This window comes from Xiphophorus maculatus, chromosome 5, assembly GCF_002775205.1.
Source record: "Xiphophorus maculatus strain JP 163 A chromosome 5, X_maculatus-5.0-male, whole genome shotgun sequence".
Classification (NCBI taxonomy): Eukaryota; Metazoa; Chordata; class Actinopteri; order Cyprinodontiformes; family Poeciliidae; genus Xiphophorus; species Xiphophorus maculatus.
Genome location: NC_036447.1, coordinates 8370834 through 8397102, shown reverse-complemented (window position 1 = coordinate 8397102; position 26269 = coordinate 8370834). Strand labels below are relative to the sequence as shown.

The 26269-nt window shown below is 39.8% G+C and overlaps 3 protein-coding genes and 1 non-coding gene across 4 annotated transcripts; 2 read left to right on the top strand and 2 right to left on the bottom strand.

The window, feature by feature from the left end:
- Positions 1 to 2516: 2516 nt before the first annotated feature.
- Positions 2517 to 3210, bottom strand: LOC111608681 (histone H2B 1/2-like). The gene has a single exon (XM_023334376.1). It carries the CDS (start codon positions 3201 to 3203, stop codon positions 2829 to 2831), a length of 375 nt encoding a protein of 124 aa, XP_023190144.1. The 5' UTR covers positions 3204 to 3210; the 3' UTR covers positions 2517 to 2828.
- Positions 3211 to 3801: 591 nt separating this feature from the next.
- LOC111608662 lies at positions 3802 to 5679 on the top strand. Its single transcript, XM_023334221.1, has 2 exons — positions 3802 to 4236; positions 5030 to 5679. The coding sequence occupies exons 1-2, from the start codon at positions 3802 to 3804 to the stop codon at positions 5648 to 5650; spliced, it is 1056 nt and encodes a 351-aa protein (XP_023189989.1). The 3' UTR covers positions 5651 to 5679.
- Positions 5680 to 7144: 1465 nt separating this feature from the next.
- Positions 7145 to 7335, top strand: LOC111608751. Its single transcript, XR_002752839.1, has one exon. It is a non-coding gene; the product is annotated as a U2 spliceosomal RNA (small nuclear RNA).
- A 444-nt stretch (positions 7336 to 7779) lies between these two features.
- On the bottom strand, positions 7780 to 10608 carry LOC111608566 (two pore calcium channel protein 1-like). The gene is made up of 5 exons (XM_023333440.1): positions 10394 to 10608; positions 10183 to 10273; positions 9135 to 9248; positions 8800 to 8915; positions 7780 to 8300 (listed from the first exon to the last, which is right to left on the bottom strand). Exons 1-5 carry the CDS (start codon positions 10587 to 10589, stop codon positions 8170 to 8172), a joined length of 648 nt encoding a protein of 215 aa, XP_023189208.1. The 5' UTR covers positions 10590 to 10608; the 3' UTR covers positions 7780 to 8169.
- Positions 10609 to 26269: the final 15661 nt, after the last annotated feature.

Genomic DNA, 26269 nt, shown 5'->3' with positions numbered 1-26269 from the left:
ACATTGAACTAGATTACCTATTTTTAGGGACACATCTGAAGCAGAGAGGACATTGAATCCTGAGGACCAGAAGTTGAAATGTGGAGAAGATGTGCAATGATTATAATTTCAAGTAAAATAGTTAAGTTGATGTATATTTTTTTATTATTAGATGAACTCTGAAGATTGAATTGGATTTTATTCCTGGCGAAATGAGGACTGATTGTTTTTGTAAATTACTTCAGCTTTATCACTTTCCTTCCACTTCACAAATATTTATTGCTGTTTTGTTGGTGTGCTATCAAACTCTGGTGAGCAACTTTTTTAGTTGTAACATGACAAGATGAGAAAACATTCAAGGAGGTTTGAAAAAATTTCACTCATAAGCAAAATCATTATTCTAAGAAATTTTTATTTCAGAACAAGGAAGTCTTTTTTCTCAAAGCAACTTATAAAACTTGTACTAAACATACATAAAATAACTTGCACAGACAGTTAATTTTCATTACATTTGTTTTGAAGTTATACAGCACCTTAATTATATTCCATAATTCCTAGAAAAAAGCACATATTCTCACCTCTGCACATTTTACTAAGGAATCACCAACAAATCCCAAAGCATGTCACAGAAAGTCCAAAGCTTACTTTAGTAATTATGTAGGGAAAACTACATGATTCAAGCAAAATGTGGTCAAGACCAGAAGCTTTATTTGCCGATGATACGCAACTGACCTTGTTGGCAGCAGCATCCAAAGCGAACTTTGTAGTTCCTGCAGGTTCCAGTGTTCTGGTTGCTATTGAAGCAAACAAACCTCTTGGTGGGACTGTAGCTGAAAGTGAACAGTTGATGCTGAGTTAGCACAAGTTACTTTACTATTTGCAAAAGCAGTTTAACCAATAAAATCCTGTAATAAGTAGTAAACAGGTCCATGCTTTGTCCCCATTGAAGTTCAGCAAATTATTTCCCTAAAATTTCAAATTGGTGCCAAAAACAAGCGTAATCTTTGCTTCCGGTGACTGAGAGGAAAGTAAAGGGAATGTGTTCTGTGATCATTTTAATATGAATTGTCCTCTAGTATTCAGTTTTTCAAAATGAGCCACCAGAGGGCGATAATGAGGGCAAGGAAATTGGAGAAAAGACGAGGAAAAAAATAGAAATATAAAAAAGTTCAAGTTTTGATCATTAATTTTGTGATCATAAAATATAATCAGATTTTCTATCATAATTATAAAATATAAGTTAAAATAATCTTACTGCTCAGTTTCACATCTCTTGAATTGAAGTGCTTGTTCTATTATAACTGCATAAAACTTTTCTATTATAATCTTTGACTGTACATTATTATTGTCATTAAAAATTAATTTTTTTTCTTTATACATTTTAAACTCGTAGCTTTATGCTGCTGTTACAACTGAATTTCCCCACCGTGGTCCACCAGAAATATTTATATTTTATTCTAAAATAACTTATTGAAAGGTTAGCTGCCGGGCTCTTCTTTCTGATTGGCTGATTATCAAAGCAAGAGCGAAATAGAAAAGTTTCAGTCAAGAAAACATAAACTGAAGGAAAGTCCAGCAGTGGAGAACATTGCTGCAAAAAACCCAAACAACTAAAATCAGATAATATGGGGCAACATTCGTGCTAAATGGATGCAATAATTATTAAATAGTAAAGAAAAAAACATTGTAAAAGTTTCTTTCCATATTTTGTAGCCTTGCCTGTTGCAGCCAGAAGCTAATGCTGCCAGCGGGAACATGGCATGGAAATGTTTGGGAAGTCCTGCTGGAGGACGACTTACTCCTGTTCTGATGGCTGGGATCTCGCCGTCGACAGTAACGGCTTCGATGTTCACAGGTTCAGCACAGAGGCTTCCTCCAGGGTTTTCTGAGAGCGCTCACCTGCACCCGGTCCTTGGATCCACTGGGACCGTCTCGATTGTACCACTTGGTCCAGCAGGAGAAAGGAGCCAACAGCTGAACTGCCAAGGTAGAAATTTGAATAATTCACTCAATTCTTAATCAGTTTCTGTAAGATTTTTAGTTGGAATATGTACCATTTTCACAGGAATCAGGTGCGCAGTTCAAGCGAACTTTATAATCAGAGCACTATCGGTTTCTGCAGATAAATCTGGATTCTGGATCATTTCTGAAAAAAAAGTTGTAACATGAATTGCACACAAAGACACAAACTAAATTCCCTTAGGTACAATCTTTCGAAGTGTCTGTGTCTCCAGGTGGAGAAAACAGAACAATGTTAAGCTAACTATAAAATAGAATTACTTTATTCATCCCAGCAGGGAAATTATTTCGCAGTTACAGCAGCATAGAGACAAGACACACAACATCCACCACTGAGTAGCAATGTAGACAAGATAAAATAAAAATAAAATATAACATGCTGTCAATATAAAAGCAGCTCAGAGCAGACCTTGCAAGGATTCAAACATGCAGAAACAGTATGTATATGTAAATATATGTACAGCAAGTGTGCCACAGTGCAGTTGTGCGAAATTGGACTGATTAGTGCAGAACAATGATTTAGCCTTTATTGTACAGTGAGACGGCATGTGGCAGGAAGGATTTCTAAGCTATCAAATTTATTCCAGAATGTCACAAAAACACCTAAAGTACCACAGGATTCAAGAAAAACCACCATAAAATGGCATCAGACTAATATATATAATAAAAAAGGTGAGATATTTTGCTTTATCTGGCAGATTCTAAATTTTATCATTCTTTGAATTTCTTAATATAACAGTTTGAAGATTAAAGTGTCAGGACCAGCGCTCTTCAGACATTGTGGGTGGCTCTTAAAAGAGCCTTTGGTTGAGTGAACTCCCACAGCGAGTTTACTTGGAGCTGGTGTACTTGGTGACAGCCTTGGTGCCCTCAGACACGGCGTGCTTGGCCAGCTCGCCGGGCAGCAGGAGCCGCACAGCGGTCTGGATCTCCCTGGAGGTGATGGTGGAGCGCTTGTTGTAGTGAGCCAGACGAGAGGCCTCGGAGGCGATGCGCTCAAAAATGTCGTTGACGAAAGAGTTCATGATGCTCATGGCCTTGGAGGAGATCCCGGTATCAGGGTGGACCTGCTTCAGCACCTTGTACACGTAGATGGCGTAGCTCTCCTTCCTAGTCCTTCGCTTCTTCTTGCCTCCTTTGCCGGCCGTCTTGGTCACGGCTTTCTTGGAGCCCTTCTTGGGCGCAGACTTGGCGGGTTCAGGCATTTTGTCTCAGTCTAAATATCGAGTGAAGCTCTGTGGTCTGGGAGACCGTTATTATACACAGTGCATGTAAATTCAGCTGTAGCGTCCCTTGACTGTGATTGGCTGAGCCGTTCAGCAGGCTTCCAATGAGAGGCGGAGGATCATTGGTTTGAAAATCCCCGCGCGCGCAAATTAACAGAACATGTTAAAACCAGGATGAAGAGGCGAAACTGAATTATTGCAACATATTTACTGATGAAACTGAATCAGCACAACACTGTTTAATCTTGAGAAAAGTATAGAAGACAGCAGTTTTTTAGAGCAGGATTTTACCCTTTTAGAGCTTTTACAGTCTTTGAAGAGTTTTAAAAGAGGAAAATCTCCAGGCTCAGACGGACTCCCTATAGAATTTTATTTAACATTCTGGGACATTTTAGCATCGGATTTACTTACTGTTTTTATTGATTTTAGCAAACAAGACACACTCCCCGATAGTTTTAGAACAGGAATAGTTACACTTTTATATAAAGACAAAGACAAGACGGATCTAAAAAACTGGAGACCGATTACCCTTTTAAACGTTGATTGTAAGATTTTTAGTAGACTTTTAGCAGCCAGGATGTGTCGAGTGTTGGGGGATCTAATCCACCCGGATCAAGCCTGCGCCGTCCCGGGAAGGAGGATCACGGACAGCCTGGTACTGATCCGAGACATCATCTGTTTTGCGAGAGACAGAAACATTCGGCTGATAGTCCTAAATCTAGATTTCGAGAAAGCGTTTGATCGGGTCTCGCACCAGTACCTCTTCCAGGTACTGCAAAAAATGGGTTTTCCTGGGAGGTTCGTAGCGTGGGTGGGACTGCTGTACCGAGACATCTCCAGCAGATTCATGGTTAACGGGTTTCTGACAAAAGCAGTGAAAGTGAACTGCGGTGTCCGTCAGGGTTGTCCGTTATCCGCCCTTCTCTATGTGGCCTGCGTCGAGCCGCTGGCGCAGATCTTGAGAAGGGACCCACAGATTTTAGGTGTAACGATACCGGGGAGTGGAGGGCAGGTAGCGAAATGTCTTTTATACATGGATGATTTTAACATTTTATGTACAGATCTTTTATCAATAGATAGGATTTTTCAATTAACCGATTGGTTTGGGAAAGCATCAGGGTCAAAATTAAACAAAGAAAAAACAAAAGCACAATTTTATGGACCATGGAAAGAGAATGAAAAATTAGGATGTCAGTTTCAAGTAATGGAAGAAGAACAAAAAATACTGGGAGTAAAATTTGACAAACATGGAGAAGGAAAGACAAACTGGACTGAAATAACAAGAAGAGTAAAACAGCGACTGGGATTCTGGGGGATGAGGAACCTTACGATAGAAGGAAAGATTTTAATAGTTAAAGCTGTGATTTTACCAGTGTTTTTACTCACCAGTACTGTTTTTATTCCTCCTAGGAGAGTGCTTTTAGAACTACAACGAGCCATTTTTTACTTCATATGGAACTCTAAATGGGAAAGGATAAAAAGAGAAATAATGTACACCCCCCAAAGAAAAAGGAGGAAAAGGAGTCCCAGACCTTTACTTGTTTTTAGGCAGCCACTATACAAGTACTCACCTGAAACAAGCCATGAACCTTTCCAGCAATAACAAAACAAACACGATGACCAGATTCTGGTGCGGGTCCTATCTTAGAAAATTAAAAATGATAAAAAGTGATTTTAGAACTCCAGTAGCTTTTAACCTCCCTCCTGCATATGCTTTTATACGGAAATTTTTAGAACGTTTTAAACTAGAAGGAGAAGAGAGCAAGATTTTAACTAATCATCGTTTTATTATTTCTGTTGTGCAGGACCGGGAACCAGTGACTCCAGTGCGCGGCCTCCTGTATGGAGACGCCTCCACCGTTTGGCGCAACGTGAGCCATCCCGTCCTTCCAAACAGACTCCAGGACCTGTCATGGATGGTGGCTCATGGGATCCTGCCGGTCAGAGCCGTCATGCACTCCCGCGGCATGTCTGCAACGGCCATCTGCCCCCGACCCGGTTGTGGCGCGCCGGAGTCGGTGAGGCACCTGCTGTGGGAGTGCAGCGCTGCTGTGGACCTGTGGGCGAAAGCCGGCTCCTTGCAATTCCCACACTTGCCAGCAAGGGAGGTCCTCGAACCACAGCTAGTGCTGTACGGGGTGAGCCAGCTGAAAATAAAGAAAAAGGACTTTGCTGAGATGTGGCTCACCCTCGCCACCATCAAAGACGCCATTTGGACCTCCAGAAACTTGCTGGTGAGCAGGCGCAGGCAGATGCCCCCCGTGGCTGTGATCCGGATGGCGGCAGCAAAAAGAGCAACATCAAGGGCTGCAGGTGGCGCGCCAAGGACACAGCCACCAAGAAGAATCGCCTGCGCCTCCGTGGACGAAGGAGCCGGCGCTCCACGAGCAGAGGTCCAAGCAGCGGCGGCCTGGCTCTCCGGGTGAGGCAGGAGGGAAGGAGCTTCAGGGCAGGTTTCCCCTCTGAACACCAAGTGCTGTCTGGAAGGACGGGACGGCCCCGGACTTTGGAAGGAGTCACCCCGGTCCTGCTCAACTTTTAACCCACAGAGATTTTGTATTTTATATTCTTGTTCTTAGCTTCTTTTAGTCTGAACTAATGATTTTGTAAGTTCCTGAAAAAAATTTCTGTATAACTGCAATAATGTAATTTTTTAATGTATACAGTAACAATAAAAATTTTTCGAAAGAAAAAAAACTGTTTAATCTCAGACACGCTACAGACAGGATTTCATAGTGAAGCAAATTAAAAACTTCATTAAAATTGAGATGCTGCTTCTAGATTCTAGTTGCTAGAGAACATATTTACTGTTCTACTCATATTCAGAATTTTTAAAAGCTTTTTCACTTATTACAATGAGTGTTAAACTCTGCAGTTACACAGCACAAGTTGTATGAGAAAACTGAAGAGCTTCAGAATCATTAATACTGTTTTAAATCCAACATTAACAGGACGAAGTGTAAACAAGTTAAAATATTTTAAGGATTTTTTGGGATATTTCACATTTTTACATTTAGCTTTGCAGAATAGTACCATCACCTCAGTTTAGGTTCTTCCTACCTTTCTAACAGGACCAGTTCGGGAGAAAGTAAGACAAAGATTTTCTTTTTTTCTATAAAAACTTTAACGTTGGCTTTATAAAAAGCAACAGTTGCTAAGTAAATTGAGGTTTCATTTGCCACTAACATATCACTACTGTTGGTTGCACGGTTATTGTTTTTCTTTTTACACAAGGCATTTCCAGATGCTTATTAGTTATACTTAAAAAGTTTTGGGTTGTTTTCATGTTATCACTTACTTTAGTTTGTGGTTTCTGCGTTTTAAGTGGTTTATTTATTAAGTGTACTGTGGACAGACTGAAAGATCATTAAATGTTGCTAACTGGTGGTGTGCAGGCCTCGGTTATTTAACTCAAATATATAGTATATGTTTGTTACGTTATAAGTGTGGAGTGAAGCAGCTGCAGTTTGGTCTCATGTCCACTAGAGGCTGCTGTAGCAGTTGCTATAAATCTGCCCCGTCAAAACAAAACTTTTCTTAACCTAATAACTTTTTATGTTGTTTCGAATATACAAGAAAATAACTGTACATGTATATATTTCTGTCAGATGAACACATGCATTTTTACGAGTGATGTGATCATTAATCGTTAATTGTTATCGCTTCTCAGCTTCCTGTTGGACTTCAGTGAACCGCGTGACTAGAAATAAACAAATTATCTTGACTATCGTTTTTTTTTTTAGCTTGATGTAATTTACTTGCGTTAATTTCTTGATTAGGAACAACAAATGTTAGTAATTGTAATTTTATATAGTGAATGTTGGTATTATGACTTATAAAACAGTATAAAAACAGTTTTGGAACCGTGAGTTAAAGCGAGGCCAATCAGAATGACTCGGTTTCCTCTGCAGTTATGTGGCATCGCTTCTCGGCCTTTTGGCTCAGATCAGTGTTTAGTTTCTGTTCTTATCAGTTTAATATCTGATATGTCTCCACTTGGAGACTGTATATTAAATTGATTTTTGAAGCATGGAGATGGAATAAGGGCTTGCTCTGTCCACTCCACGCATCATCCTGGTATTGCAGTATTTCCAGGAATGGTGCACTTTCCTACTTGTGTGAAATAAAAAATTGCTATTCAACAAATAATCCTAAATAATTAGTTTTGAACAGGCAATTAAAATCTGAGAAACTGTAATTTTTGATTCACAAGGCTTTCTGTGGCGATGTACTGCGAAAACATGCATGGAGAAAGAAGCAGTACGAGCTGCAGTTTGGTCTTATGTCCACTTGGGGCTGCTGTAGCAGTTTAACAGTAAGTGATGCCAGTCAGGATGGAAATAGTTCCACCACATTTTTTCCTTCCACTTAGCTTTTCCATAACTAACAAGGCATCAATCTCCCAATTGATTATGTTGTTGTGGCCGCAATGTAAAATTGCTGTATTAAAAATCTTCTATTTATTAGTACTTATATAATAAAACTGAATTGTGATGTTTAATTTGCCACAACCAGTCAAATAAATGCCAAAAAAAAATTAGAAATTCTTCAAATGTAGAGTTTGGTGATAATGCCATTTACTGAGATGAACCTGTTGGTATAGAAAATAAATACAACATGCCATTTGCTTTTTCAGTGCAAATAAAAATGCAAGACGTTTGCTCGTTTCATCTGAAAAAAAAGTTACAATGTTCTGGTTTTTTCCCTCAAATATTTCAACACACAAGACATCAATGTAAACATGCTTTTATGCGAAAATACAAATCTGTTTTCATTCTACACATTTTGCTTTTGTATTCAAGTATAAAAATAAAACTCGGGTCATGATGCAATCAAACAGTTGATGCATTGCACTGGTTAAGCATCGCATTTCAACATGTAAAATGTCTAATGATACAATTTCTCTTTTTTCATATGTATATGCTATGAAGTTGTGCTGAATTGTCTATGCTACTCCAAATGTTGGATTTGCAAAGTTCCCAGCCTGGTCTTCAGGAATGTCGTTCTCAGCAAAATCCTCTGGGTCGAGGTCCGCCTCGAACATCCGCTGCAACAACGCGTCCACCGTCCGGTATCCTGCAAGATAATAAAACGATCCACTGGTCAACAAGCTTTTCAGTCTCCTGAAAAAACAAAACAAACATACATAAACGTGGGCACATAGTAAATTAGCGGCTAGGATGACATTGTAATCTAGGTACCGTTAAAAGAGCACTATTATTGATTTTCCAGGCACATTGTTTTATAAAATTGCACTATCAATTTTACATTGATAGTGCAATTTTAGCTTCAGTTGTTATGTAAACGACTGAACCTGTTTTCAGCTTCAGTTGTTATGAAAATGCTATATATGTGAAATATTACTTAAGAAATTTAACTTAGATATTCAACGCCTTGAAATTGTGTCTTTGTCTCTTTAAAAACTGCTCTGTCAGAAACTCCCCTTCAAAAATATCAAGGCATTTTTATTCTTCTTCTAACAAACAATGGATGCTGCACAGCTGAAGACCAGCAAACTTTCAAAAGTAGAAAGGATCGAAACTCATTGAAAAGTAATACTGTTTTGTAAACTTACTTTTGGAAGAAACTTTAAATAGTAGCGAAGGCAGGTTTGCTGTGGGTGACTGCCCAGATCCTAAGTCGTTGTCAGTGGTTTCCATGGCGTTGACCAAATTGTCCTCTAGTTTCTCCCTGGTGAAAAGGTAAAGATATAAAAGCACAACTCAGCAGAAACATATCAGTTACTCGGTCACATACAGCTCTCCCATCCTCATCCTCAACACAAGTAATCTGCAAAGAGTGTGCAGAATAAATCACAATCCCATAATCCAGTGATACAGATAAAACCAAAAGCCTCCTTCAGTGTTATGTACAAATCACGCTAGCATACTAAGACCAAGATAACATTACTGTGCCACGGCGAGCTCCAGTTCCTCAATCTTCCTCTCCAGAGATGTTTGCAGATCACCTTTACCCACAGAGTACTCCACAAAGAACGCCTCGAGAACAAACGCCACAAAGATACTGAAAAACAGAGAGTGAAACATGCTTAAAATACAAAGTACTAGGGAGACAAAATAGATACGTAGGGATGTGTTTTAGAGTAAATTGCATTACAAAAAAAAAGGACAGAAATTACAACACTTAAATTCAGAATAAACTGAAATATTTAGAGTTTGCTTAATTACCAATAATCTGATAACCAATGAATTTGGGTTTAAAATTATATGGCAGGTTTTTTTTCTTGTACAATTCAGTAAAGTGATGATTTCTGATGCAAGTTTTCCCAATCGGTGGCACTGACTACAATAAATCTCCCTGTATGCTGATGATAAACAGTTTTACTTTGTGTAAATATGGCATTGTTCACCTCTATATGTGCTGCAACAGAAATCCAGAAAGCAATTCGATCTACATCCAGTTAAACTTTATTTGTATCATCTATATTATGGAATTATTCGACCCACTCTGTAAATTTGATTTACTGGAATAATTCAAAACTGTTCAAGTGTTTGAAAATAACATATGAAGATAAACAAAACTACCGTAATATTGTGAGAATTTAAAAGTCGACACTAATTCTTACTTTCACCGACTACTGAGGCATCAAATTTAAAAAACCTTGAATCAAATGTGTTGTAAAACCAGAAATTTGCAATCAAAAGTTTTTAGTTTTATAACAGCACACTTCAAATAGCTAGAATGCTGATTGTAATGTTGAATTGCATTCTAAAAATTAATTAGTAAATTTGACTAATGGGTGAGGTTGTGGAAAACTTGAGTTTTTACATGGTCTCCCTATAATCAACACTTAGCGTTACCCTTTGGTAATAACACCAGATGTTGTTGCCTACATTGACCAACACTAATTTCAGTAACTGTGTTCAGACATGAAAATTATTTGTTTTTGTTGCTGGAGATGATGCGGACGAGTAGGATTGGTAAGAACTGGTCATACTTGATGATGATGATCACAACCATGACGTGGAAGAGGACAAAGAAGATCAGGGCTGATTTATGAGTGACTGTGGCAAATCCGGTGCCGAGCAGTGGGATCGGATTAAGGAAAGAAAATGAATTTAAATATGAAATCTAAATTAAAGATAATTGAAATATGTTCTTGTAAAAAGTGAGGGAAAGCCCTGCAGGCAGCACTTTGTAAAGGATATCGTGCCATTGGTTGACAACAGTGAGCTCCAACAGCAGGATAAAGGAGGAAACCACATTATTGAAATTATTTTTGCAGTAGTTGAGTTGTGCAAACGTGCTGCCTTTCAGTAACGAGTTTCCACAGTATGCCTTCTCAGGGTGACTGATGTCTTCGTAGAACTTCACTTTGTTTTTGAACAACTCCATCCCCACCATGGCAAAGATGTAATACACCACCTGAGGAAAAACAAAACAAAAACAGCTTAAAGCCTCATGATCAAAGATGTACAATTTAGCCTAAAATGTCTTTACAAATAACAGATTAGTTTCAAATAGTTAGATCAAGGGTTGCCTAATCATTATAAACTGTTTTAACTTTGGAGAACAAAGAGTCTTTATGGTGTTGACCCTTTGCAAGGCGCCATGATGGACGTCGGAAGTGAAGGACGGGAGTTTTGAACACAACGACTGAAATTGTTTTCCAAACTTGTTTTTGCCAGTTTATTCGTGGCTTCTTCTAGTTCGAGTCGAGCCAATTTGTCTGTGAATGCAACACACCATGTTAGGACTCATAGACGGCGGTATTAAATATTATATATTTATAGTATATTAAATAGCTAGCTTAGAAACCGACCCGTACCTCCTCTCACCTGATGTGTTGAACAAATTACCGACTTTGTCTGAATTCACATCACATGATTTATATCAATGTGTCATAAACGATGTTTCCCCTTACACTGGAGCAGCATTAAAAACGTACAAAAGACGAGAGGCTAAGAAGTTTTTTTGCCATACATGCTAGGCTACATGACGGTGCGGCACTGTCTCCATTAGTGATGTGTCGGTCGCGAACGATCCGGCTCTAAGAGCCGGCTCTTTGAAGTGAACGATTGGAACCGGCTCCACAATGGGAGCCGTTTTAGGATCCTATTTGGGAGCCGGGTTTTTTTCTACAGTATATCGCTGTCTCTCCGCCTCCCTGTCGTTGTGCTTGTGCTCTGCAAGTGCCAGAGCCGATAGTTTTTCCCCACATCGTTTTTTTGTCCTGCGGTGCCTCGCTGTATCTCCCCCCCTTCTCCCTCTCCTTGCGCGTTTTGTTCTTCTGCCAGTGCTAGAGCGGAGAGTTTTTTTCCCTCGGTCGGTCCACTGCCCTCATGTCAAGCGTGTGCTCCACACATCTGACCAATCACACATAGTTTCAATTAATAATGTGGCGGGAAAACACTGAAAAAAGAGTTTATCTGCACTTTTCTTGTGGAAACGGCAGGCAATTGGCCAAGCTGTATAGCGTTCGTCGGCAGGTGTTTATGTACAGACACTCACTCAGTGGTCAAGAAGCACAGGAAGAAGGGGAGTCAGTGTGAGAACTGAATAGGTGAAAATAAATGAGTGACAGAAAACGGAGCAAGATTTGGACTCATTTTAATGCTACATCAAGCTCCAGGGCAGAGTGCAGACTGTGCAAAGTCAGCATTTCCTGTCGTGCAGGCTCGACAAACAACCTGCACAGGCACATGCGGACATCACAGGCATCGGTATTGCTATAGCATTGTTATGCGGCATTTTTACTCATCATAAGTGATGATGAGTAAAAATCATCACTTATTATTATTATTATGTCAATAATGAAACAAAATATTATGAAATTAGGTTTAAGCTATTAATTAATTAATAATGTCAAAAATATAATTGGGAGCCGAAAGAGCCGGCTCTCCACAGTAAGAAGAGCCATTAGAGCCGCATCTCGAAAAGGAGCCGAAAATCCCATCACTAGTCTCCATGGTTACTAACGGTTAGACACGTACCTTCTCCATAAAGCAATATTTGATGTCTTTCTAATCATACTTACTTATAAAGTATATCAACGTTAGTCGTTTTACTTTCCCTGCAAATTCGTGATTACACCGACGGCTGACAGTCATGATTATTAACAGCTGCCAGTCGTTATGATTAACGGCTGCTATCCATCGCCGTAGCATCTTTCCTCATTAAAAGTCAGAAAATAAAATTACATCTTAGGTTTCTATCCTTGTCCATTTAATGCGGCCAACCGCGCATCATATATTAGCTCATTTTGGCCCAAAATGGAAATGAGTTTGATGCCCTGATATTTGGGATAAAAACGAGCGAATCATGGACTATTTTGAATGTAAACAAGAATAAAGAGTGAGATATTTGGTGGTGGAATGATGTCACACCACCAGCAAAGGAAGACTCTGTGATGTCACTGGCGGTGCAGTCTGTGATGTCATCAACTGCAGAATTGTATGCAACACAATTCTGCATATTTTTCATTGCTTGCAATATCACTGACCAGTTCAGACGTGCGCAAAGCTCTTTAAGGTAGTTTACCAATCGACAACTTTAGTGATTGTATTTAGGAGAAAATGTCTCATTATACGCCGAGATACCGCAGTGGAACGATGGGACCCCACGCGAGAAGGGGAGGCCAGCAAAACCCCCAAGGCAGGTTCCCTCCTGGACACCCGAGAATCTTTCACGGGGAAATCCAAGAACTCAGCTACGCCCTGGAAATGGAGAGAGCCGGGAGGGTTGAAGACAACCAGAAACTGGCCCACCTGGAGGCCGAGCTGGAAGAGACGAAATTCCAGTTAAAGAAGCAGAAAGCTCTCAAAGAAACCTTTATCAACGAGGCCAAGGAGGCAAAGAGGGAACTTGAGAGACTAGAGAAGTTCAGCGATCCAGCAGTCCTTAACGCTGCGGTCATTGCTTCTAAGGTTCACAACGATGTGAAGTACATGAAGAAGAAGAACTTGCAAGAAGACTTTGAGGAGTTAAAGGTGGCCCACCTCCTCAGCCGGGAAGCGTTTGTAGCTGAAATACAAGCTGAGAGAAAGAAAAGTCTGGCCCTCCAAGAAGAACTGAACCAACTCCAGACTTCATACGAGGAGCTGCGTTCCCAGTATGAAGCAGATGATGCTCTGCTGAGGCAGGAGGCCGAGACACAAAAGTATGATGAAGCCAGGCTCAGTGAAGAACAACGGCTGTTGGAGAACTTGAGAGCTGAAAAGGATGAAATGTATCAAGAAATGTCTCAAAAGATCACATTCCTGCAAGGCAGTGAGAAACTTCTGCAGGAGGAATTAATTCAGCTGAAATGTTCATACAATGAGCTCAATTGTAAATACGAAAGGGATGTTTCTGGATTGAAGCAAGACATGGATAGATATCAGGAGGAAGTGAGACATGCGACAGATGCCAACATAGAAAGAGACAACGAGAATCTGCAGCTCATCAACAAGCTGACAGCTGAAAAGGAGGAGCTCCTCCAAAAAATGTCAGGAGAAATCGAGACATACCAGCATCAGGTAGAGCAGGAGAGAAAAGCTCACCTGGAGAAAACAGAGGAGGACATGAAGCTTCTGGACAATATGAGAGCTGAGAAGGAGGAGCTCCTCCACAAAATGTCAAGAGAAATCTCAATTCGGCAAAAGAGGGAGAAGCAAATGCTGCATGAACTGGACCAGATTCACACTCTCTACGAGGAGCTAAAATGTAGATATGAAAGAGACATTATGGACATACAGCAGCAGGTTGAGACATACGAACAGAAGGTAAAGCAGGAGGAAGCTGCTCTTTCAAAGAAAGAAAAGAAAGAAAAGCTTATCCAAGAGAGAAAACATTCTGCGCTGAAACAAGAAGTCGAAAAACTTCAGCATCAGGTAGAGCAGGAGAGAAAAGCTCACCTGAAGAAAACAGAGGAGAACAAGAAGCTTCTAGACAATATGAGAGCTGAGAAGGAGGAGCTCCTCCTAAAAATGTCAGGAGAAATCACTATTCTTCAAAAGAGAGAGAAGCAGATGCTGGACGAACTGGATCAGTTTCACATTTCGCAAGAGGAGCTAAAATGTAGATTTGAGAGAGACAATATGGATTTACAGCAGGAGGTTGAGACATGCCAGCATCAGGTAGAGCAGGAGAGAAAAGCTCACCTGGAGAAAACAGAGGAGGACATGAAGCTTCTAGACAATATGAGAGCTGAGAAGGAGGAGCTCCTCCACAAAATGTCAGGAGAAATCTCAATTCGGCAAAAGAGGGAGAAGCAAATGCTGCATGAACTGGACCAGGTTCACACTCTCTACGAGGAGCTAAAATGTAGATATGAAAGAGACATTATGGACATACAGCAGCAGGTTGAGACATACGAACAGAAGATTTACAAAAACGATTTACAAAGAGAAAGAGACGACCTACTGCTGGCCGACAGTCTCAGAGCCGAGGAAGAAGGTTTCCAACAACAACCCATCACGGTTTCCCAAGAGAAGGAAGAAGATGATTCACAGAACCAAGTTAAAGTCCTAAATCAAGAGGTTTCTTCAGAGGAGGATCTCGCAGGAGAACCTTTACCAGGTTCTTCCACTGACCCAGAATCCTCAGAAGAGACCGAGGTTGCTGGTGAAACCATCCTGGAGGATTTGGACGATCCAGATGGTAAAAGGAAAAAATCTAAACTTTCCTTTTGGAAGAAAGTACAAAACTTTCTGCGATGTAAGAAGCCAAAAAAAGAAACAAACGAGTAAAGACAATCAAGATCATGCCTAAAGTTCTTGATTTTGATTGATTTAGAGAAGGAGAAAGACGTGCAGGAGACGAACCGAGGACTGGAATCAAACGCATGGAGGATGTAGCCTCTGTGAACGGGGCGCCATGCCACGCTCCGTCAAGACCAAATTTAAAAAGTTTTCCCCCCATAGATCCCTTCCCAACCCAATTGGAAAAAACGTGGGCAGCACGGTGGTGCAGCGGTTAGCGCTGCGTCTTCACAGACACCATCTGTGTGGAGTTTGCATGTTCTCCCCGTGTTTGCGTGGGTTTTCTCCGGGTGCTCCGGTTTCCCCCCACATCTCCTAAAACATGTCGGTCAGGTCAGTTGGTCACTGCAAATTGCCCCCAAAGATTTGAAGAAACCCCAAACACATGTGCAGCTTTATTGTTAAACTTGTCAAATTAATTGAATTAGCCGTACGTTAGCCCTTTTCCCTTCGCTGCTTTAGCGCCGCAACAACACTGGGCTCAATTTTTATAGCAACGTATTGATTTAAGAATTAAAATGTCTTCTTTTAATAGTAATAATTTCTGTTTATTTTCACTGTATTTGTGCTTTTATGGTTTGTCCTTTAGTTTACATTTTCTACACACTTTTTATATTAAATTGCACTGAATTGTAGCTCATTAAACTGTTTAAACCTGTATTTTAAAGAAGACTAGCAAAAGGATCATGCAGTGGCTGTTTTAGTGAGACTGTGGCTCAGTGGGTAGAGTGGTCGTCTTGTGACCAGAAGGTTGTAAGTTCGATTCCAGCTTCCTCAGCCACATGTTGAGCTGCCCTGGGGCGGGGCACTTAGCGGCAAGTTGCCCTCCAACCTGCATGTCGGTGTGAATGTGACTGTAGTGTGAAGCGCTTTGAGTGGTCAACATGACTAGCAAGGCACGACACAAGTTCAGTCCATTCACCTGTTTTTCTTTGATAAATCCTGTTTTTCTTTTTATACCAAACATAAAAAAGCTGATTTAACAGGTTTGGATTCTTCAGGTTCCAGGATGTTAAATGAAGATTAGAATTTAATCTGTACATAGTAATAGATGATAATTGTAATCATAATTTAATACTCCGGACCCTGAAGAAGCCCAAACTTGTTTTATCTGGTTTGTTTGTTATAAGAAAAAAGCAGGTTTTATCAAAAATAAAAGTTACTGTGGGATCTTTCAGTTAGTCTTTATTTAGAAATACAGATTCAAGATAATATTAGAAACTTAACAAAAAAGTGCAATTTAACATGAAAAACTGTAGAAAAAGTAAAAAGAAGAACAATCCATGAAAGTATGAAAACAGAGAACTTAATCAGAAATCATTTCCACTACAGGAAGAAATCGATTCTTAGATGAATATTTTGTAATAAATATGAAGCTTTTGTGTTGTTGAGCTTATGTTCTGTCTGCTTGTATAAAAGAGAAGGAAAAGGGGCTAAGAAATGAATAATTCAGTTATTTTTTTTAGCCAGATTTACAGTAAAACTGTAAATTATGTTTTGTTTAGGACGTTACTTCTAGGTTTTGTTTGTCAACCTGGGTTTAATTCCCAGTCCTGGGGAATCTGCTGCATGTCATTTCCTTCTCTCTCCTCCCAATTTCCTGTTCAGCCTGTTAAATAACGGCCTAAAAAACTTTATTAGAGCCTAAAAATCTTTTTTTTTAAACTACAAAGATACATTTCACCTCACAACTGGACCCAAGGTCAGAATTTGCTTCCCACCACATTGAGTTTGTTTCCTCATCTTAAAAAACAACTTTCTTCCTCTCTCTCTCATTTTCTCTCTGTCTTACATAATTAACAGGTTACTTCATATTTACACCCACACACACGCACGCGCACGCACACACACACACACACACACACACACACACACACACACACACACACACGCACACCCACACACACACACACACACACACACACACACACACACACACACACACACACACGTCCCCTCCATGGGCTGCCACCTTATCGTGGTGGGGGGGTTTGAGTGTCCCAGTGATCCTAGGAGTCTTGCTGTCGGGGCTTCATGCCTCTGGTAGGGCCACCCAATGCAGACAGGTCCAAGGTGAGGAACCAGACCAAGTGCAGCCCAAAGATCCCTTATGATGAAAACGACCATTGGAAACAGTGGTTCTGCTCGCCCGTACATGAGGTCCCACCCTGGAGCCAGGCCTGGGGGTGGGGCACGTTGGGGAGCCCCTGGTGGCCGGGCTTTAACCCACAGAGCCCGGCCGGGCTCAGCCCGAAAAGAGCCAATGTGTTCCGGCTAGAAGTAGTCGGACTCGGGGCGTGCTGTGGTGGCGCAGGGGGTTAGCACGCACCACGTTTGGAGGCCTTAGTCCTCGAAACGGACGTCGCGGGTTCGACGACCTTTGCCCCCTCTCCTCGCCCTCCTTCCTGTCTGCCTGCTGTCAGAAAAATACGAGCCACTAGCGCCGCAAAAACTCTTCGGGTTGGATGTTTTCCACCCTGGAGTTGCCCCTTGTGAGAGGCGCTGGGCAGGAGTGGGCTGACTTGTTGCCTCCCGCCTTGGTGCGTTGGGGTGAACAAGAGGACAGCCTCTCCCTCTACCTACGGGTTTGGGTCGGGTTCTGACTGTTTACCCAGCCTTTTTAAGTCCTTGGAGGGGGTACTGGAGAGTGCCCCTCCTGGGAACTGCCTTGTTATCCTGGAGGGGTTTTCTCCGCAGGGTCTCTGGGCTCCCTTAGAGAAAGGGTGAGAAGCCCAGAAATCCAGGAGTCATTGATGTTTATACATATATCCAGGGTTTCCCCCAGCGCATCTGCTGGTGTCGGCCAGCGGGTGACCCGTCAGTTATTCAGCTGGCGAAACCTCAAAAAAGCAAATAAACCGGCGACCCGCCAGAACCGCACACTGTAAGAAGCTCAGGCGGGATCTTAGAACTACGGGAGGTTCAAACTCCACTCATTCATGTTTAGCTTACAGAAAAACGCCAACCCGTGAAATAAACAAAAGCAAACTGACCAATCAGATTTAGGCTTTGTGCCCCACCTCACCCCCACAGACTCTACACAGCTGTGTGTACAATATCATTGGACACAAAATATATTTTTTTCTCCACAATTTTGTTAATAGTAAAGAGGGTTAGATAATAAAACAAGAACTATTCTTTTCTTTTTTTATTCAAAGGAAAATCTCAGGGTACTCAGTTCGTCCAGCCCTGCAGCTGCAGCACCAATCCAGGCTCTCAGTCACTGGTGGGAAATTTATCATCACACAGAAAATCTCCAAAAGGGAATCAAACTTAAAACTCTGAACCAAGAACTTCTGATCACAATATAGCAATTAACCATATCTGCCATGGTAAATTATTACTGATAACTACTGTGAGTAGTCCCTAACATTAATATGATCAGGCAGCATGTAATCATATATACATACAGTATATATATTATTGTTATAAAGGCTGAGCCAAGAACATTTATGTCTGTATCAATAAGTAGCCCTTCGTGTTACTCTGGACCCGTGAAGGAGCTCCCAGTCTGATAAAGGTCGGTGACCCCTGTTTTAGACATTTCAAACCCAGAAATTGTCAAGGTTTTTTTTACTGTTGGTTTTGGGGTTTTTTAAATAATTTTTTTTAGGTTAATCTGAAAATTTCAGAGTTTTTCTAACTTGTTCTAGACTTTTGAAACTCAGAAAAGTTTTTTTCTACAAAATATTTGAGATTAAGTTAATATTTTTTTTAGCTTTTTAATGGAAATTTACTTCTATTTTGTTCTAATACACTCTTGTATTAGTGTATTAGACTCTAATACACTAATACAAGAGTGTATTACTCTAATATCCTGGCAGACTATCTATAGATAGAGTCTGCCAGGCAATAACTATTTGAAGAATTTGAATTAATATTAGTTACAAAAATATTTAATTTCCTTTTGGAATCAATTAAGTATTTTTGAATTTGAATTAACAAGTATGTAAAAACCATATTGACAGTATATTTAAAGGGATTTTAATCAGCATATTATTTCTGTTTAAGGGTTGGAAACAACTCTGTTCATGTGGAGGATGTCAACTTTTCCACACAAAATAAATCAAGCTAAATACTTTGTTTTAAATGTAGAAAACTTACCTGCAAACGTGAAGATCACTTCTTCTCCTCTCTTTGCTGAAGAAACCTTACACTCGGCATCGCAAGCTGACACTGGCGGCAGCAGCCTCTCCCTTACAAACAGGTAACATAATAATGTGATTCACTGAATGCTTGGTTGTTCTACGTTTTAAAATGAGAAGCCACGTCAAAGCTGGTTGTTTTTTTCCCCATTTAAAACATATTAATTTAATGTGCAAATAAACATCCTTGTACTTTTGTGCAAACTGAGGATTTTGTATTGACTTCTGTTCGTTTTTGCTACGCCTAACCCTAACCTTAGTTACGTTACACTGATCAGCAACTTCTGGGTCTAGACTGGATGCTGAAGCACGTGAAGCGGAAATTGCGCATGTACCGCATGCAAATAATGACAAATAGAAAATGCAAATAGGCCCGGCCGATGTCCCGCCCCCGAGAGCAATATACTCCACCGTGATTGGTAAGTTCGTTCAGCTCCGCGCACAACACTGAAAAGTGCCAATTATATCAAACTGGCGGGCCGCACTAACATTAAACTTTCATATTAAGGCGGGGGCCACAAACCATCGTCCCGAGGGCCGCAGTTGGCCCGCGGGCCGCGAGTTTGAGACCCCTGTGCTAGATGAATGCAAAAATAACCTTATAAATTTTGAGGAAATGTGGAGCGAGAAAAATGAACAAAGTCCAAACCTTGTTAAAGAGAAAGAACAAAACACAGCTTTATTTCACATCTGCGCAGATGGAGAACTCCGAAGAGATCTAACTAGACAAAGGAATCACCTCTCTACATATACTGTATACCGTCCTTCTCCCACAGACACAGTGTCATCACCAACATTCCCAAGGAGCTAATCAGATTAATACACACACAGAGAAAAATGCAACTTTCAGTTAAAAATGGGTTTCAGACAGAATATTCTGTGCCTAATAATAATCGCTGAGTCGTCGGTCTGGTCTGTCACTCCGCAAGGTATGACAACTATTTACTGATCGCCTGTTGCTAAGCTTCTGACACACTGAGGCAAACTGTGAAGGCTAAAAAGAGAAACAATGACTCTGTAAGACTGAGTGAGACATAATAAACTGATTAAACATTGTAAGATTAATATTAAATAAACTTCTAATAAAAGTAAACACACTGTAAATAATTATTTTATTCCACAATTCCTCCCTTTTGTTTCTCTTGAAACAACTTAAAAATAATTATTTCTATAGTAAGATGAATAAAAGTAAAGATGAAAACACATACAATAAAAAGTTTCAAAAGAGTTAGAAACTTCAAATTCCTTCATAATATAATACAATATACTTAGTGCAATAAAAACTTGGATTAAGTAATAACTCCTCATTGTCGCTGTCTTTTCTGTCTTCCACCACAATTAATACACAAGCCACAAGGCATCTGTGATCCAGTGTCGCTGATGATGTTGTCTGGTTCCCTCCATGTTCTTAATGCTGCCTCAGCATCCTCTGATGGATGGCCCCGGTGGGATCACCAGTTTTTCCTCCTAAAATTCCTAATAAACACAAAATCTCCTGGTTGTATATCATGCAGTGGTTTAGTAGCTGGTGCTGGTTGGCCTCCTTGGGCCTGTTGTCTAAAGGTTTTCAGCTGATCTGCTAGAGAAATGCAATAATTAATCATGTTATCATCACATGTGGTTAGATCTTTCCCAGAACTGTCTGGGGGTCCCATCCCCGTGTTTGGAGGACCTGCAAAGAGAATTTCAAAAGGACTGAGGTTATTTTTCTGACAACGTCTCATTCGCATATACATTAGGGCAATTGGAAGAGTCTGTACCCAGTTCAAACCTGTTTCTTCACATATTTTAGTTAGTTTTAACTTTAGTGTGCCATTTTCCCTCTCAACAGCGCTACCTGACGGTGGATGGTAAGAACAATGTTTTGTTAGATCCAGATTCAACATTTTAGACAGTTCAGTAAGTATTTGATTTGCAAAGTGTCTTCCTTTATCACTAGAAATTCTTCTAGGCACTCCCCAGCGGCAAATTCCCTCCCTTAAGAGGATCTTTGCTACTGTGGAGGCATCTGCTGTTTGAACTGGGAACGCTGCAACCCATTTTGAAAACATGTCAACCATCACTAAACAATTTTTTTTTCTTTTCACATGGGGTGAGCTCAATAAAATCAATCATTACATGTTGAAAAGGTCTGTGTGTCTGTGAGTGTGCTCCTGTTCCTTGCATTTTGTGACGTTTTGCAATGTTGTTTTGAGCACAGATAATGCAGTTTTCACAAAAAATGTGAGCTGATTTTGAAAAGTTTACTGTGAAGAATTTACTGTAAACCATAATTTGTCCATCTCCCTCAACATTCCTCCCTTCGACACATGGTCAACACCATGTGACGTCACGCAGAAGGGTCTGAAAAATGTTTCAGGGAGGCAGGGATTGTCATTTGGACCAATCCAGACACCATCTTTAAGTTCAGCCCCTTGAGACTTCCAGACAGACTTTTCTTTGGGATTTGCATGGGATTGAAAATCTTGTAAAGTAAGAGGCAAAGGTGTCAGTGCTCTTACTTTTAGTAGCGAATGGTTTTGGGTAAGAGACCTTCTGGCTGCAGATTTTGCAGCAGCATCAGCTGCCGCGTCTCCTAAAGAAATGGGGTCTTTTGAAGTGGTGAAAGATGGCGCCAGAGTGCGGATCTCTGGATGCACTTCCATCAACAAACAATGTGAGTTCTGCATCTGAGAGCGGTTCTTGCTTCAGATCAGGTCGGGGAAAACACAGGACGTCCCATTCAGCAACACAGTCATGTGGTTGGCCTTCCACAGGTGCTGGCAAAAGAGTAGCTGGATTAAAAACTGTACAGCGTTTAATGGTTATGTTTGACATATCTAAAAGAACACAGTGGTAACGCAGCTATCTGGCAGTTGACAGATGCGCCGTCCTCTGCACTTTCCTAAACATGTAAAATGGGAAGAAACAATTAACTATAAATAGATCTGAATTATTGTATGTAAGAGGAGGGGTCTCTGATGTAATTTAATCTGCAGTATGTAACTTTGAAAATTTTTTAGATTTTTTTTACACATTTGTTCAAACTTATAATAGTGTGGCTGTAATATAAGGCAGATAATATGTGAAAAAGTCAAAATAGACTTTCTCCCTGTGCCACTATTGCTGTCTGGAAAAATGTGTTGCTCCTAGTTAATGACACAATGTGCTAACGGTGGATAAGCAACTCACCATTACAGGAAAACAGTTTTTCCACTGTTTCAATGAACTTGATGTAGCATTACAGAGAGAAAGGAGGAGACTGTGAGCAGCTTGTACACAAGAATGATTGTCAGCCCCAAGACCCTCCCCATGATTCTGATTGGTTGTTTCCAAAGGAACTGTGTATTTGTTCAGACCATAGGAGAATGCAAAGGAACTTGGATTTTTTCACATTACCTGTCTTGTATTATACTGTCATGACATCATGACAAAGTTTTAACAAGTATGTAAAAATTAAATAAAATCTTTTTTTATACTCTGCAACGGTTGTTAACACCTTCAGTACATTTCTACATATGTGAATTTTGATCCGAGATTTTCTATTGATGAGAAATAATAAATCGAACATCTAAGCTTAATAGTATCTACCTTCAGAAAGAATGACTAATTTGCAAAGATTAACTTTTTTCTGTAGAGATGACTCGCTGAACGTATTAAAGAACCTCTCTTCTAAATATGCATGACCTTGACCCACATATAATCCTGAATGTTTAATAACATTTACAATAGCCCTTTAAATTAGGCTGGAAGACTTTTCGATCAGACTTTGTATGGCAAGTTGTTTTAACATTTAATCAACAATCGTATTTCCTATTACTCTAATTTCAGGGTCATCAGCCACCCAACATTCAGTAGTATTTTCCTGTGATGCCTAAAGTGTTTACACTGCAGGGAGTTACATTGATTTGACATGAAAACAAGCAACAAAAAACTTTTTGGGAGTGAAACTAGCTGCCCTATGCCAACCAAGACAGGAAGTCACATTAAAAACGATAATTTCTTCTGACTAAAATGTGAAAACGGCTTCTAGTTCTCAATCACAAAATGGAAAATATGATGCTCATGCAGATCTATGAAAAACAAACAGACACTCAAACCTTAACTTCCTAATTTTAACTCTTCCCCTTTTATATACCAAGTGCTCTACCTCTTTTGGAAATCATCCCACATCAGAGATTAGTAAAACAAAAGAGTGAAACCAGAACAGCAGCTGCTAAGAACAGTATATGTTGGGAATATCTATGCAGAAACAATGTCAGGTAGCCTGTCTGTGGAGCCTGGCTGTGTTAAACATGTTCACTTTGAACAGGACAGCAGGGAAAGCATGGTGGACATCTACGTGAGTACAGAAAGCCTGCGAGTATTCGACATCCCCTGGGTGGAGGACACGTCGCCAAACCCTTCAGGACTTTCACAGACTCAGTCCAAAAGTAAGAGTGCTGCTGATTCTGTGTAGAAGCTGCTGTACTGTAGCAAAAACAAAATATTCCTTGATTTAGCTTTGGTAGTTTACGGTACTTTAGATACATGTTAAGGTATTTACTCCCTGTTTAGTGTCCTTTGGCAGCGAAACGTCCGTGAAGAGGAGTACTTTCAAATGGGCCTGTGTTTTCATGGGTGTGGTGTGTTTGCTCCTACTGGCTGGAAACATCTACCTCGCAGTCCAAAGTAATTCTTTTTTTAAATAAAGGGAAAAAAATACCCAAAGTTGTATGTTTACCATATGATGGAACATCCTGCAAAACTATTTATTTTGTTTTCCTTCGTGTTGCAACAGAGTCTCAGGACCAAAGCGACAAAAAGCAGCTGGAGAAAAGTAACTCTGATTACAGGAACCTGACTGAACAGTTAACTATTATTAACACTGAGCTCAGGAAAAAGATAGACACCTGGCGCAACAAGTCCTGCGGTAAGGATCCAAATCATGACACGCACTACAGTGATCACATTATATTTGTTTTTAAGTTCTAGGTAGATGTCTATGTCTATTAGGTTAAAAAAACAGAGAGGAAGTAGAACAGTAAACATTATTGTGATGTATAAAGCTCTTTAAAAGGGTTTTAACTTTAGATGTGTGGTTCCTCCTATTATACAGTGAATTGCAAACCTTTTTCCTTTCTCATTTTGGATTAAATAATAAAATAATATTGTGATTTTCATCCTCCATGTATTTTGAAGCATAAAAAAATCTTTGTTTTCATAATATTCATCAATGATATTCTTCTGGTCATGTCCTTCAACCTGCCTCCATTTTGTACCCATGATTTTTTTTTACCTGTTGGATATTACTTTAAATCTCTTAGATGAGTATTTTGGTGGATTATGGAGACAAATAATCACTAAAATGTTGCTGTTGGGCAAGAGCTTTTCTCTAAAAGTTGTTGATTGAAAGGTGGATAAATCCCAGACCAAACAGGACAAACAACCAGGCACATACACCAATAGATAAAGACAATTTAGAACAACTAATTAACCTAACAGTCGTGTTTTGGACAGTTGTAAAATAGTTGGATACCACATCAGCAAAAATGTCTGCTGAGATGATCTGTCTGTTTCACAGTTTTGGGCTGTGAAAAGCCCAAAACTGAGACAAAGAAGCAATTTCTCAGTTCTGTAACCCAATTTATAACATACAAATAAGTTGGGTATAAAAAGATTTTTAAAAATGGGGTGGCTGACATTTTAAAAAAGCAATGCTGGTCGTTCCAGTCACTTTTATATCTTTGTAGTTTCATGGCAGTTCTGGGCATGAATTGGTGCCAAACCATACACAGAAATTAGAGCATGGATTGGCGAAGGGACAAAATGCACCAAGACCAAATGGGATGGTGGCTCTTTTACCCTTTAGTCACTTTTACATTTGAAGTTTTGATTATTTTCTACCTGACTCTTCCAGGTATCTTGTACCAACCAGTTCGATGACTGAAGATTTAAATACATTTTCTATAATTTAATGTAGGGAAATGTGGTTATCTGACTCACCACTTACAGACACTTAAAGTTACTGAGGTAACATTAAATCATCATGAGTGACTTTCTCTGAAACCTTAGACATACACATTAAACCAGCTTCCTTCTTTTGAGGGAAAGTGGAACTATACCGATGGGAAAATCCCCCAGTTCAACAGCACCACTGTGAGGAAAAATCAAAAAGTAATCTAAAATTTTACTATGTTTCCTGCCAAGATGAGAGGAGAGGCCAGATGAAAAGAAAACAAAGCTTAGAAAGTACAGAAACTTAAAAAGTGATCAATTATAAATGGGTTTTATTCATCCTTGAAGTGTTTTATTTAACTTTATTAACTGTTCTGTTAGGTCAGTAATATCCTGATAATGTATTGATTGAGTTTTGCTATTAAATACTTAAATTGTGTTGAAATACTATCTGTGGTGAGATTTTATTTGATCAGATTTTTTTGATGACCTAAAGCTACCGTATCATACAGTTACTCTGGAAGCATCAACCTAAATCTAGTTTCCAATCATGAATATTTTATCTGTTTCACACAGGACAAATTGAAGGCAACTGTCCATAATGACAAACTTAAACTGGCATCTCATCAACTAGAACAGTATGTATTTAAATTTGAAGCTTTTATGTCCCAGTTCTTGGGTGTTTTGGTTTTTAACGTGTGGTTTATGTTATGTGTTTTTGATATATTGATCAGTTTTCATCATTTCTTCTGGTTTCTCTGGTTTTAGATTTCTCCCTTTCTGGTTTATTTCACTTATATTTATTCTCAGTTTTGGCATTGTTTGTTCCCCCTCATAAAAACAGGAAATTACAACCTCCAAAATAAGGGATTTTTTGTGACAGTAATAGAAATCTACTCTTTTGCATTCATGTTTAAGCACCTTTGAAAATCTTTCAATTTTCTATTTGTGAAATTTGGGGTTTTAAAAAATGTGTGTTTCTCTGTTTCAGGTGAAAGAACAGGAGATAATTTACATCAGCTAAGAAAATGTTTTGGATTGGGACTGAGGCCTGCTGTTTTTGGAACAATTTCCACGTCACTTACTTCCATTTTGTGCCAAAACAAACCACAGCAGAAAAGCACAGAGCTCCTCTTCAAACCTGGAAAAGTCAAGAAATGGACCAAAAACTGCAAAAGTATAAAACTGTGCAGAAGCAAACTGTCCAAAATGACAGCATCCATTTTTGCTGGATATGAGGATTTTCTTTCAATCTCAGCTTCACAAGTAGAAAACAAAATGT

Excerpts from the sequence above, each read along its gene's own strand:
- LOC111608681 (XM_023334376.1), bottom strand. The coding sequence starts at position 3,203 with ATGCCTGAACCCGCCAAGTCTGCGCCCAAGAAGGGCTCCAAGAAAGCC.
- LOC111608662 (XM_023334221.1), top strand. The coding sequence starts at position 3,802 with ATGTGTCGAGTGTTGGGGGATCTAATCCACCCGGATCAAGCCTGCGCC. Across the intron at positions 4,237-5,029 it reads TACCGGGGAGTGGAGGGCAG|GACCGGGAACCAGTGACTCC; the intron begins GTAGCGAAATGT and ends TCTGTTGTGCAG.
- LOC111608566 (XM_023333440.1), bottom strand. The coding sequence starts at position 10,589 with ATGGTGGGGATGGAGTTGTTCAAAAACAAAGTGAAGTTCTACGAAGAC. Across the intron at positions 9,249-10,182 it reads GTTGTGATCATCATCATCAA|TATCTTTGTGGCGTTTGTTC; the intron begins GTATGACCAGTT and ends TCTGTTTTTCAG. Across the intron at positions 8,301-8,799 it reads ATTTAAAGTTTCTTCCAAAA|GATACCGGACGGTGGACGCG; the intron begins GTAAGTTTACAA and ends ATTATCTTGCAG.